This window comes from Triturus cristatus, chromosome 7 (genome assembly GCF_964204655.1).
Source record: "Triturus cristatus chromosome 7, aTriCri1.1, whole genome shotgun sequence".
NCBI classification, from domain to species: Eukaryota; Metazoa; Chordata; class Amphibia; order Caudata; family Salamandridae; genus Triturus; species Triturus cristatus.
Genome location: NC_140590.1, coordinates 132,411,730 through 132,425,556, shown reverse-complemented (window position 1 = coordinate 132,425,556; position 13,827 = coordinate 132,411,730). Strand labels below are relative to the sequence as shown.

General features: G+C 46.1%; 1 protein-coding gene across 1 annotated transcript in view; it reads left to right on the top strand.

The window, feature by feature from the left end:
• The window catches only part of LOC146809023 (lens fiber membrane intrinsic protein-like), a 145,572-nt gene extending 134,601 nt beyond the window's left edge, over positions 1-10,971 (top strand). The window contains exons 4-5 of the mRNA XM_085615816.1: positions 5,611-5,745; positions 9,200-10,971. Coding sequence (XP_085471942.1) covers positions 5,611-5,745; positions 9,200-9,258 — 194 coding nt within the window. The 3' untranslated portion in view covers positions 9,259-10,971. The remainder of the gene's footprint in view (positions 1-5,610; positions 5,746-9,199) is intronic.
• Positions 10,972-13,827: the final 2,856 nt, after the last annotated feature.

Here is a 13,827-nt window from a genome sequence, read left to right as displayed (position 1 = left end):
TTTTGCAGGCCGGGACGAAAAACATTTCGTAGCCCTCTAAATGTGGAGCACTAATGTAGGTTTCCCAGGTTTCCTGAAGACAAATGATGTGATGTTGTCTGATGAAGTCTAGCCATTCCTTATTTTGACTTTTGGTTGCGATCCCTGCAATATTCCAGGAGACCACTCTGATCTCCTTGGAAGCTAGTTCGGACCCACTTTTTCCTCCACTAACCTTCCCTAGAGGGGAAAATGTTTCTGATCTTCTTGCTACTGTGGACATACCTTTCCCACCCCTCTCGTACCGCACTGACGTGCAGGGGACAATACTGAGATCGAATTCCCCTAGCGGACTTATGTCGTCAGGTTTAGGATGCCTCTCCTGTTCGCTCTCATTCTCCCCTCTCCCTGCCCTATCCAGTCAGTCCAATTCATCCAAAGCGGATGGGCTGGCGAGTAGGGCAAATCTATTTGTTACTAGGCCAGGCCTGTCCTCCCAGCCTTTTTCAGTTGCCCGGCGCCACTGGGTAACCAGGCCTTTCTTGTTAGCTTTGTCCCTATAAAAAAAGTACAGGGGCAGCATTCTTATGCAAGACCCACTTGCCATATCCCCATGACGGATATCAAGCAGGTCTCTTACCAACTCTGGATGCCTAAGATTTACAATAACACAGTCACCAGCAAATTTTCTCTTGCTGTCGCCAATCCAAGCCACCCTCCTGGCCATAAGGATGTGTCTATGCTGAAAACTCCTTACTTTCGTGTTGTTGTATATCCAATGTGAGGCCTTATTGATCAGGGTTCTAGTTGATTCTTCCCTGTCGTGACTAAGTGCAGGAACACCTACTAGCACTACCATGTAAGGACAGGATGCAGGTGGTAAATCCAATGTCTGAAGGCCCGGTGTGCTCTGAGCACAATCATTGCTGTTACTGGTACAAGCCTTCACAGACTCCTTATTTCCTACACGGTGAACCGGGAGATTAGGGGGGGGCCAACATTGTACTGGGGCCCTTGTAACACAAACTCCTATTGCAACCCCTTAATCCCTCCGAGGCTATCCCTGTTGTGTCCATAGGCCTGAGGTCTTTAGTAGTTTCAACCTCTGATCCATTTTTGGCACCTACTGTCCCCTCCTCCATCCCTTGTCGAGTGTTCACAGGTAACTGCCCCCTGTCTTGATCTAACAGCCTACTTATTCTCCCTTCCAATCTATTAATTTCTTCCATTACCGGCCCCAGATATTGGAGTAGGAGCTGTTCCATTTTTATCTCTAGCGCCTTGATAATTCCCTGGGGCCAGTCCTCCCCACTCCCTTTTTGGCAGTTTTGACACACTATGCTCTCGGCTTTCTTCCTTACTGCTTTATTAGGTTTAGTAAGCCCTTTGCGGTTAGGTTTAGTGGCAGGACTTATTATATGCGGCCCGCTAGTAGCTGGAAGCCCCCTATCCCTGGCGCAATTGATTTCAGGTGGAACGGCTGAGGGGGAAGTAGCTAACGCCAATAAGGACCTTTTAGAGCGTGTAACTACTTCCCTGGCCATACTCCGTAAGGGGTCTAATTCAGTCTCTATTGATTGGGCACTAGACCCCACACCCAGACCACCCATTTTCACTGTTCCATGCATAAAGACCTCTGGACCTTCATCTCTACTTGAGACTTGCTCTTCTGAATTTAGACTGGTATTAACCAGCCCAAATGGGTTAACTGTCTCAAGGTCCCCATGAGGTATTGTGTTAACAGGTGCTTGTGTGTCAGTAGGGCTGGGCTGGATAGTGTGTATTAAATTGCCTTGGGCTAGTAGAGTTTCTCCTCGAGGCGTGGGGCATGACGCTATTTTGCCCAAAGATGAGCGTTTTCGTGCTATGAGGGAGTCTAGTGACAATCTCTCCTCAGTCAACTGTATCTCTTGCGTGAGCAAGGACTCCGCTCTTGTAATAAAAGCGTCCAGGGTAACCTTTACCCCTCCCCCCACCCTGGGTTGGGTATTTTTAGATTTGACCATAGTCGATCCACAATACAGAGAGCTGCACAACAATAGCTACCCCTGCTATCGGCCCCGCAAACTGTGAGGGCTTAGTGGCTTGGAAGTTATAATCCCAGTCAGCAGGAACTAGATGTAGGGGAACACTCACAATTAGGTTAACAGCAAGGAATATACTTTAAGTATTAATCTTCCCTATTATTTCAGCTTTTCTTTTGCAGGGGCTACAAGACAGTCTGTAAGTAACCCAAAGTCTAGCCAGAACAGCCTGGGGTCACCAATAGGCCCTGGGACCTGACCACAATTCAAGAGAAGTGGCCCTGCCCGGCCTCCTTTGGCCCCTGACAGCCACAGACGGTCCCGCCCTTGTCCCGGGCTTCTCCTGCGTGCTCCGCGGGACTCGACCCCGCTCAGACCTTTATGCGCCTCCTGGCGCCCGTTAGCGGCGTCGGCGGCGTCCGCGTTGATAGCGGGGCTGCTGGGGGATAAAGTCCTGATCTCACTGTGCAGCGGAGCAAAGCCCGGCCAAAAGGAGGGTCACACAGGGAGGGACAGCGGAGCAAAGCCCGGCCAGAAAGAAAGTCACACAGGGGGGACAGCGGAGCAAAGCCCGACCAAAGAAAGTTATTTCAAAAAGGTTCCAAAAGGGCCTCGGCCCCACCCAGACCTTTATGCGCCTCCTGGCGCCCGTTAGCGGCGTCGGCGGCGTCCTCGTTGATAGCGGGGCTGCTGGGGGATGAAGTCCTGTTCTCCCCGTGCAGCGGAGCAAAGCCCGGCCAAAAGGAGGGTCTCACAGGGAGGGACAGCGGAGCAAAGCCCGGCCAGAAAGAAAGTCACACAGGGGGGGCAGCGGAGCAAAACCCGGCCAAAGAAAGTTATTTCAAAAAGGTTCAATTCATAGGCTTGTGTGATTTATTTCACAATTGAAATTGATTACCCTTTTTTTTGCTTCTTCAACTGTACATAAATTGCTGATGTATTATACACATCTGTAAATAATTGTTTATATTTGGTATTTGTTCATGTAATTTATATGTTGAAAAATGTCACCAGTTTGTGTTGCCCTTACTGTTTGACATGATTTGAATGTTAATGAATTTATGGAATATTTAAAACAATTGTGAAATAAATCACACAAGCCTATGAATTGATTCCACTGGCTCGGTTTGGAATAAGCTCTAACTGTAGCTACTGGAGACTCCTGTTCATATAATATATATTCCAGAGTGACAGCAGGCCCCTAACACATTAGTTAAAATTGAGCCCCACAAAGGGATGTAGGTCTTGAAGAGGTCAATGGGAATGCCGTCCAGCCAGCACTATGTTAATTTTGTCCAGGGTAAAACATATATTGCTAGTGTCTGAAACCCGGGGTATGGATGACATGTCTGAGTATGGATATGCATACAGTGTGCAGGACCAACTATGGCCAGACACCAAATACATGGTGGTGCAAGCAAGCTGAAAAACAGCACTGTGTGAATAATGGTTATATTTCACGCACGATTAACGAGACTCTTGCTTGTTATCACACTCTACAGTACAACAAGAGCAAGTTACGTAGGGATACCCTCCTGGTGGGAACAACTGGTTCCTAGGGATACGATATCCTGGTATCGAGGGCGAAAAAACGGTTGGGATCAGAAAGGTCCGGAAGAATGCCAGTGCGACCCAACACTGCGGGCACCACGAACATGGCAGAAACAAGTTGACAATCTGGCAGTAAGGAGGAGTGTAGGAATTCTTAATTTTTTCCTGTCACCACCATCCTTCATGTTTTTAGCTCTGTCCGGTGGGTCCAGGAATAAATGTAGTAGTGACACCTTCGAGCTAGCTTTAACGTTCACTGCACTTTTCTTTCGGTGATCCCATTATAATTTGGCAAGAAATATTTGTATATTTTACATGTTTGTATTGTCATCCCCTTCCTTTTGCTCCACACCAGGCGTTGGTCTGCGCGGGGGTGTGCTGAAGCATGCCCAATGATGAAGCATGTCACAACCTTATGAGTGAGGGCAGTATTTTCACACTGAGCACGTGCCACCACCGAGATCATTACTCTCTACTCCTCTTTGTGTGTAGTTGTCTGTGGTCAGGGGGGCCAGAGTAGAGCAGTCAGCCTCTCTCCCCTTCTTTATGTGTGAGAAAAAGTAATACCTGTGTATACCATTTTATCTAATGGATTGTCAGTGCTCTAGCAGTTTCAAAATCCATCTGATGTTCATTTCATTTATTTACGTTATTATAGAGTTAAACTGTGCTTGTTTATTGTATGCTAAGGTACGCTGTTATACTACATGGGAATATATATTTTTTTAATTTTCAAATACACTGTTACCCATGAGAGGAAATGTGTTTTCTTCTTATTTTCTTTGCCTGTTTCATTTGTTGTGGAAAGGAAGATGTGTGGTATCTGCTCATGTATTGCATCCTTCTGTTAGAATCATATGATGTAATAGAGATGTCATGGAATGTAGTGTGGTGCTGAGACAGATGCTGAATGAAGGCTTAAAGGAGGATGCGGGAAGTTGATGGCTGAGGAAATATATTGTTATACTTGAAATAAAGATGTAAAGGCTGCTGATTCATCTTTATTACAATTTGCCAACAGGGTGGTGCCTCTATAATGTCAGTGGGGTTAGGGTAAAGTCAGCCACCTGCCAGATGGGCCATGCTGTTCCCTGCCATGTTCAGAGGCATTTGCAAAGATAATTTGATCCGCACACACTATACACAAGAAATCAGTTCCACCAAATGAAGTAGTTCACACAATTATTTATTCTTTGAATCTTTATTTTCTTTTCGTCACAGTAGCCAACGCGTTTCATCCTATTAAAGGACTTCTTCAGGACTCATCAGTCATTTGTCATGTTTCAATGAGTGTTCCCTCTTCTCAAATTGAGGAGACCTTATGGTCCTTCTTCTGTGTCCCTACGGTATTGAGATCCTCAGTTTAAAGGACGCACTTGTCTTTTTGTACCCCTATGAGATTCCGTTGATAAGAAGGCAGCTTCAGGACCTTTGCATCCTTTGTTTGGAGTCTTTAGTCAGGATAATATTATAAGGCAAGTTCCTTGGACAGTGTACAGTCAGTGTTGACCCATTACTCATGCTCGCGGCTGCTCAGACTGAAGTGGCGCGCGCAATTTGAGAAGAGGGAACACTCATTGGAACATGACGGATAACTGATGAGCCCTGAAGAAGTCCTTTAATAGGACGAAATGTGTTGGCTACTGTGAGGAGAAAAAAATAAATATTCAAAGAATAAAGAATTGTGTGAACTACTTTGCATGGTGGAACTGATTTCTTGTGTATAGTGTGTGCGGATCAAATTATCTTTGCAAATGTCTGTTGTGGAAAGCTTTTTTCACATCATAGGAAACTAAAAGGCCCTGTTTCCTTTAATCAATGCACCATATGTTAACAAAAATTCCCATAATATAAATAAGTGTGGTACTATATCCTAGACCCTTTTTTGTAAATCATGTTCAGAGGCATTCCTTGTCTGGATAGCTCCCATTTTCATTATAGAATGGTCAGGAAAGTCCTTCCAGTGCTGTCCCAATGGTCAGGCATCTTCTCCTTATTGAATAATTGGGTTAATCTACAGACGCTTTGAACATTTCTTTGTTTTGTCTTCTTTCAGTGGTGTTCCTGATCATTGCAATGGCTGTTTACACTGGGGAAACTATGAGAGATGTCAACCATGACCTCTCCGTATTGGCGTACGGCTGGTCTTTCTACATTGGATGGGCAGCTTTTCCGTTTCTATGCATCACAGGTGGGTATGCTGAAGTCTAACACTCATTTACCAATCTTCCTTGCTGGCTGCTACTACAACCCAGACACTCAGTCAGAGGGGCAGATCTGTAAATTGATACTTGTATAGCGCACTACTCACCCGCAAGGGTCTCAAGGCGCTTGTACGAATACCGCTGTGGAACCCATCCTGGCTTTCCCTGTGAGGTGTCCACTCCTGGGAACCCCCAAGGTGGAGGCCAGGCATCCTTAGCGTTGTGGGGGCCGTTGTGGAGATTAAGCAAGCTATTGCCCAGAGTTGCAGAGTGGGACTCCATGATTGGAATAGGCACCGAGGCAAGAATTGTCAGGTCTGTGGAATTTTGAGCCCAAGACCCGCCGAGGCGGGGAATTGAACCCTGGTCCCAGGCCAGACCTCTGCATCAGGGTCTGCCGCTCTAACCATTGAGCCACACTTCTCCACGATCTATATTGGAGATGCGCCACTTTTACGCCGCCGTTGCGTCACTTTTGTGACGCAGCGGCGGTGTAAACCCTGCGCCACGTTGCGCCATATTTACATCGTGACGCATCTATGGAGATGCGTCACGATGTAAAGCCCTGCGCCACGTAAAACCTGCGTCAGGTTTCACGTGGGCGTCGACAGAGGGGGGGGGGGGCGTTCCGTCGCAGGAACGCCCCTGAAAAGTGACTCAGTCAAATCTATAAGATTTGACTGAGTCACTTTCCCAACGCTGATGCGCCAAAACCCTGCGCCTGCTTGAAGCAGGCGTAAGGCTTGACGCACCATGTTAGGGATAGGGTAGGTTGGAACAGTGCTGGAGTTGCGTCGCGCTTGCGACGCAACTGAAGCACTGCGCCAACCTTACGCCATCGGATGCGTCACACATCTGTTTATTCCTGCGCCATGATGCGCCGCATTGTAAATGCGGCGCATCATGTGCGGCGCAAGGGTAAACTTGCGTGACGCATCATTCCTGGCGCATCCTTGCTGATTTGCAGGGATGCGCCAGGAAACATAAATCTGCCCCAGAGTGTTTTGTCTGCTCCCATCCTGAATGAGGATGGTATAGGACAGTTTCTGGCAGGGTCATATGCTCTCGAGGAAGAAGTGTTCCTTGCTTCCTCAAAGAAAATCCCTTTCGACTTGGAGCTGACTTGATGAAGAGTTGCCCTTGCTTTGGCTTCAACTTCATCATATATCTCCAGACCTGGTCCACATCGACTCCCCCTTCCCCTTGTAATCCAACATACATTCCAGAAATTCATCTCTAGAATTTCAACACGATCAAGCCATTTTTAGCCAGAGACTCAAGACATTAAACTGGCTGCTCCCCCCCCTACGCCCTCCCCCCCCCCCGATCCCACCAATTACTTGACACTTGGTTGCCAGATGCTTCATTTTTCGACTTAACACCCCGGATCCACCAAGCCAACAGTCTTCTTAGTGTCACTTAAGGATTTTGAGGGCTCTGGGCTAAAAATAGTTTGGGGACCAGTGCTCAGAACAACTGCTTTTTTCCCCATTTTCTGCTAATTTAGGCTCTTTAATGTTAAATAATATTTTAGATTTACATATTTACTTTCCCAGGGGTCTCTTTGGAAGCTGAGGGCCCTGGGCATTTGCCCATTTTGCCTATGCGTTAAAGCCCCTCCGAGTCTTTTGTCTTTGAGGCACCAAGCTAGCTAGTATTTGACACCGCATGACTGGGCGAGGGAGAGTTATTCAACCCACTGAATTGATGACAACTCTTCTTCTTCTTCCATTGAATTACTTTGCACTGTTTTTGGTCCATCAGGTTCTTTGCTGATTCTTAGCAGTTTTACCATGTAGCGTTTTAAACAAGTTTATCCTAGTGTGTGGTTTATCTCATTCATATCAGACCTATATCAAACTTGGCTTACACTTTGAGCTGCAAGGCTAGCCATTGTAGAAGTCACACGCTTTCTGAGAATACCTTGCTGCTTAGACGAAACTATTGAGTACAGCCATTTAGAAACTGGCATTCTAAAACCACTCCAGTACATTGGCAAACACACACACACGTGAAGAACGCTTACAAGAAAGAGTTGATCAACTTCATGTATTGCCTTCATGAGTTTGATCATTTTAGTGCTCAATAATTCTATAGAGGGTCAATCCTTTAAAACACCCTTTCGATCTCTAACAAGTTTTTCTTTCCCTACATGCTTTCTCTGTCCCCCTCGCTCTTTCTTTTTTAATCTTTTTAGTTTTTTTTCTCTTTTACCCCTCACACTCTTTAATGTTTTTTCCTGGCTATTCCTCATAATACTTCCATCACCGTACATAAAGGTGTGAATAAATTGCGATAACATTAAAATCTAACAATGGCAATGGTTAATATCTTCATCTGTCTTTCTCACTTCCTTCACCATCTGCCACTCTCCTTGTTTTTCTTTATCTTTCTTTTTCACACATATTTAATTTGTTTTTCCCCTTTGGCTTCTCCTCTATTCTCCATCCCTCTTCCTTATTGTTCAACTCTCTCTTTCTGTGTCTTTCAAGTGATCTTTTGGTCGTTCGCTCTCTCTCTCTGCGAGCTCTTTCTCTTTCTGTATCCTTTTCTCCTTTCACCCTCTCTCCGTCCTTCTCGAATGCTTAGGGGTTGATTAGGCTGGCGGGTGGATCGCCACCGCCGGGCTGGCAGTGGTGATCCTCCCGCCATCGCAACACAATTTACCCCCGCTATATTATAATGGTGGGGGGTATCACGGCGGACGCAAAGTGCGTCTGCCGCTTTTCCGCCGGTTGGCAATCGTTCCGATTGCCGGCTGGGCGGACTTGGGCCACAATATGGTGGCGGTGCCTAGCAGGCACAGGCATCCATATTAGGTTGTGTGGCATTCAAGGCCTTTCCATGGCGGCGATGACGCCATAGAAAGGTTGGCGGGGATTTACTTTGGGGGCCCGTTGCGGGCCCCCTGTGTCGGCTGCACTTGGGGGGTACCTATAGTACCCCCCTACATTGCCATGCACAAGGTGGCAGGCACCGTGCTGTGCCTGCCACATTGTGCATGGCAATGCACAACATGGCATTTGACCACTGCGGCGGATGCTGCAGCTAGCAGCACCCGCCGCAATGTTAAAATGCCTGATGCAACCGCCGCGGTGGCGGTCCCTTCATGATTGGGGTGGCGACCGCCGCATGGCTGGCGGGCAGTCCCGTTACCGCTAGGGTCCGCCCGCCGTCCTAATCACCCCCCCTTAGTTTTCTCTATGTTTACCATCTTCCTCTCTCTCACCCTCTCTCTTCCTCACTTTCATTCTCTTTTGTACTCTTCTCTCATCTTTTCCCTGCCTCTTACATTAACTTCTCTTTTACCTATTACCTCTCATGCTCTTTCATACCTCACCATCCATATTCCTGTCTTTTTCGAATTCGCCCTATTTATAGCTTTGAATAAACTGTGCTAGTATTAAAATCTAATAATAGTTTTGTTTTTTCTCTCTGCAGCTCTGTGTCACTTATTTACATCCAGAGCATTGCCAGCTGCTGGGTATCAAAACGTCTGAGCTGACCAGCACCAAACTCACTTCTTTTTAATTAGCTCCTACATCTCGTCACTCCACTGCTTCCAGCAATGCATTCCTAGCACCTGCTCCTCAGCAACCTATTCATTCAACACCCTATTCATTCCTAACAACTGCTCCTAAAGAAAGAAAAACATATTTTGGGGCTTTCATGGAAAAATCTCAATGCAAAGGCTAAGTCAGTGTCAGTAAGTCACTGTATAAAATGCACTCAGACAAGCCCTTCCCTCCATTGCCTGTAGAGGGAGACACTTTAAACAAGTGCATAAGAGTAAAATACAAACCTTACCTGTTGGTAGCTGTGCTGTTTTTGTATCCCAGATCTGGGGCATCATTGTACCAATGCAACCACTCTAGAGATATGAGTCTGTCTTCATAGCCAACAGTACAAGTCCCGGGTGGGCCAGCTCAGAATTTCATCCTTCCAAGGTCGATAAATTGAGCACCCCTTGAGTTGAGTAACTATAAACAACTATAATTCCGCACCAAGATGCCACAAGAGGTGCAAAAACTCTGACGTTATATCCCAGGAGTATTTGCTTTACCAAATGGTTGATTCCCCCACTTCATTTAAAAATGTATTTAAGAGGTGACTGGAAGCCATTAAATCCTTGGACAACAAACTTAGATGTTTCTGAAAATATGACTTAATTTTCGGATGTGTTGCAAAGTAATGGTCGCTCTCTCCGTTTCTCTCTATCTCTTTCTCTTACACTTTCTTTCTCTCCCTCCCACTCTTTCCCTTACTCTTTCCCCCTCGCTCTCTCTCTCTCTCTCTCTCTCTCTCTCTCTCTCTCTCTCTCTCTTTCTCTCTCTCTCTCTCTCTCTCGCACTCCCTCTCTCTCTCGCACTCTGTCTTTCCCTCCCTCTCCCCCTCTCTCCTTCCGTCTCTTTCTCTGCCTCCTTCCCTCTCTTTCTTCCTCCACCCTGGAGGTGGGTTTGCATAGAGTTGCTTGTCCTGCGTCTGCCATTATATAAAAATAAAAACATGAAGAAAATGACAATAATTGCCATTTTAATGTTAAATAGTGATTGTGACAAATGTGTCTCCTGGAAATGAATGAAGTTGTTGTGGCTTTAAGCTCTGTAGGCCTTGGTATACATCTTCGGTGAGGGGTAGAAGTAAGAAGTTTGCAAATTAGGACAGGTCTATCCGATGTATTCAAGTACTTTTATGGTTCTGTTAGAACAAGTGATTGTATTAGAGTTAGATTCGTGTTAAGGGTCTGGATTGCATTCACGTGTTTCCAGTGATCTTGGTAATTTTGTCATTGGTAATAAAAGTGTTTTATATTTTTGAGCGCAAAAGCATGTTGCAAAGTAATGGACTCCTCAAAGGCACCTCACTTCCTCAGACATGTATTCCTTCAGTATGACATGACTCTGAGATGTCTCAACCAATAGCCAGGATTTGCAATTTACAAATCTGTCATGGTAGAAAGCTATGTTAGTTCGGTATATTGAAATAAACAAAGACAAGCACTGGCATAGCCAATAGATCTCGCCTTTGGGACTGTATAAGCGTTTAGCCACAGATATTAACTTTGATTATGTCTTTTAGCTGTACTGTACAGAAGTCTGCAGCATGCTGAAAAGTTATAATAAAGAAGTGTCAGAAGCATTTTTGTTACCGTATATATGACCAAGAAAGCTTTATGTACAACTAAACGACCATATTAAAAAAGTATTAACAATGCATAATTTCTTCAGTTTTTTTTGTCCTTTCAATGCTGGCAACTTCTATCTGCTTGTCCATTTGTTGCTTGTTATGGGGTTTTTTTTGTTATGAGGGGGGCATAAATAACAGGAGGGTGAAGGTTGGGAAATCGTACCTGTATAACAGTCAGTAGGAGACTCAGTCAGTTAGTCAGTCAGTGAGAGAGTCAGTTAGTTAGTCAGTCAGTGAGAGAGAGAGTGAGAGAGTCAGTCAATCAGTGAGAGAGTCAGTCAGTCAGTGTGAGAGAGTGAGAGTCAGTCAGTGAGAGAAACTCAGTCAGTGAGAGAGAGTCAGAGAGTCAGACAGTAAGAGAGAGTCAGTGAGAAAGAGAGAGTCAGAGTCAGTCAGTGAGAGAGAGAGCGATTCAGGCAGTGAGAGAGTGAGAGAGTCAGTCAGTCAGTCAGTTAGTTAGAGAGTCAGTCAGTTAGTGAGAGAGTCAGTCACTCAGTCAGTGAGAGAGTCAGTCAGTCAGTCAGTGAGAAAGTCAGTCAGTGAGAGAGTCAGTCAGTCAGTGAGACAGAGTCAGTCAGTGAGAGAGAATCAGTCAGTGAGAGAGTCAGTCAGTGAGAGAGAGAGAGAGTTAGTCAGTGAGAGAGAGAGTCAAAGTCAGTCAGTTAGTGAGAGAGTCAGTCAGTTAGTGAGAGAGTCAGTCAGTGAGAGAGTCAGTCAGTTATTGAGAGAGAGAGAGTGAGAGTCAGTCAGTCAGTGAGAGAGTCAGTCAGTTATTGAGAGAGAGAGAGTGAGAGTCAGTCAGTCAGTGAGAGAGTCAGTCAGTCAGTGATAGAGTCAGTCAAACAGACAGTTAGTGAGAGAAATTGAGAGAGACAGCCAGTGAGAGAGAGAGACAGAGAGAATCAGTCAGTCAGACAGAGAGAATCAGTCAGTCAGTCAGTGAGAGAGAGAGTGAGAGAGTCAATCAGTGAGAGAGTCAGCCTGGCAGTGAGAGAGTCGGTGAGTCAGTCAGTGAGGGAGTCAGTCAGTCAGTGAGAGTCAGTCAGTGAGAGAGAGAGTCAGTCAGAGAGTCAGTCAGTCAGTGAGAGAGTGAAAGAGTCAGTCAGTCAGTCAGTGAGAGAAAGATTGAGAGAGTCAGTCAGTCAGTGAGAGAGAGAGTGAGAGAGTCTGTCAGTCAGTGAGAGTCAGTCAGTAAGTGAGAGTCATCCATTGAGTCAGTCAGTCAGTGAGAGTCAGTCAGTCAGAGAGAGAGAGTAGTGAGTCAGTCAGAGTCAATGAGAGTTGGTCAGTCAGTCAGTTAGTCAGAGAGAGTCAGTTAGTTAGTGAGAGTCAGTCAGTCAGTCAGTGAGAGAGTCAGTCAGTCAGTGAGAGATTTGGTCAGTAAAGAGAGTCAGTCAGTAAGTGAGAGAGAGATTGAGAGAGTGAACTAGTCAGTCAGTAAGAGAGAGTCAGTCAGTCAGTGAGAGAGTCAGTCAGTCAGTGAGACAGAGTGAGAGAGTCAGTCAGTGAGAGAGAGAGAGTTAGTGAGTGAGAGGGAGAGAGAGTCAGAGCGAGTCAGTTAGTGAGAGAGTCAGTCAGTCAATGAGAGAGAGAGTCAGCAAGTCAGACAGTCAGTCAGTCAGTGAGAGAGTGAGTAAGTCAGCCACTCAGTGAGAGAGGTAGTTAGTCAGTGAGAGAATCAGTCAGTCAGTTAGTGAGAGTCTGTCAGTGAGAAACTTAGAGAGTCAGTCAGTGAAAGAGATTGAGAGACTCAGTAAGTCAGTGAGAGAGAGAGTCAGTGAGAGAGAGCGTGAGAGTCAGTTAGTCAGTGAGAGAGACAGTGAGTCAGTCAGTCAGTGAAAGAGTCAGTCAGTCAGTAAGAGAGAGAGAGAGAGTGAGATAGTCAGTCAGTCATTGAGAGAGTCAGTCAGTCAGAGAGAGAGTGAGGGAGTCAGTCAGTGAGTGAGAGATTGAGAGAGTGAGTTATTCAGTCAGTGAGAGAGAGATTGAGAGTCAGGCAGTCAGTCAGTGAGAGAGAGAGAGGTTGAGACAGTCAGTCAGTGAGAGAGTCAGTCAGTAAGTAAGAGAGAGAGTGAGAGAGTCAGCCATTTAGTCAGTCAGTGGGAGAGAGTTAGAGAGTCAGTCAGTCAGTGAGAGAGTCAGTCAGTCAGTTAGTGAGAGATTCAGTCAGTGAGAGAGAGAGTCAGTCAGTGAGAGAGAGAGTCAGAGAGTCAGTCAGTGAGAAAGAGAGAGTCAGAGAGTCAGTCAGTGAGAGAGAGTCAGAGTCAGTCAGTGAGAGAGAGAGAGAGAGAGAGAGAGAGAGAGAGAGAGATTCAGGCAGTGGGAGAGTCGGTCAGTCGGTCAGTTAGTTAGAGAGTCAGTCAGATAGTGAGAGAGTGAGAGAGTCAGTCAGTGAGTCAGTCAGTCAGTCAGTCAGTGAGAGAGTCAGTCAGTGAGAGAGAGAGTAAGAGAGTCAGTCAGTTAGTGAGAGTGAAAGAGTCAGTCAGTCGGTGAGAGAGAGATTGAATCAGTCAGTCAGTCAGTGAGAGAGTCAGTCAGTCAGTGAGACAGAGTGAGAGAGTCAGTCAGTGAGAGAGAGAGAGAGTTAATCAGTGAGAGTGTCAGTCAGTGAGAGAGGGAGAGAGAGAGTCAGAGTCAGTCAGAGAGAGAGAGTAAAGGAGTCAGTCAGTTAGTGAGAGTGAAAGAGTCAGTCAGTCGGTGAGAGAGAGATTGAATCAGCCAGTCAGTCAGTGAGAGAGTCAGTCAGTGAGAGAGTCAGTCAGTCAGTGAGACAGAGTCAGTCAGTGAGAGAGGGAGTTAATCAGTGAGAGAGTCAGTCAGTGAGAGAGGGAGTCAGAGAGTCACTCAGTTAGTGAGAGAGTCACTCAGTGAGTCAGTCAGTC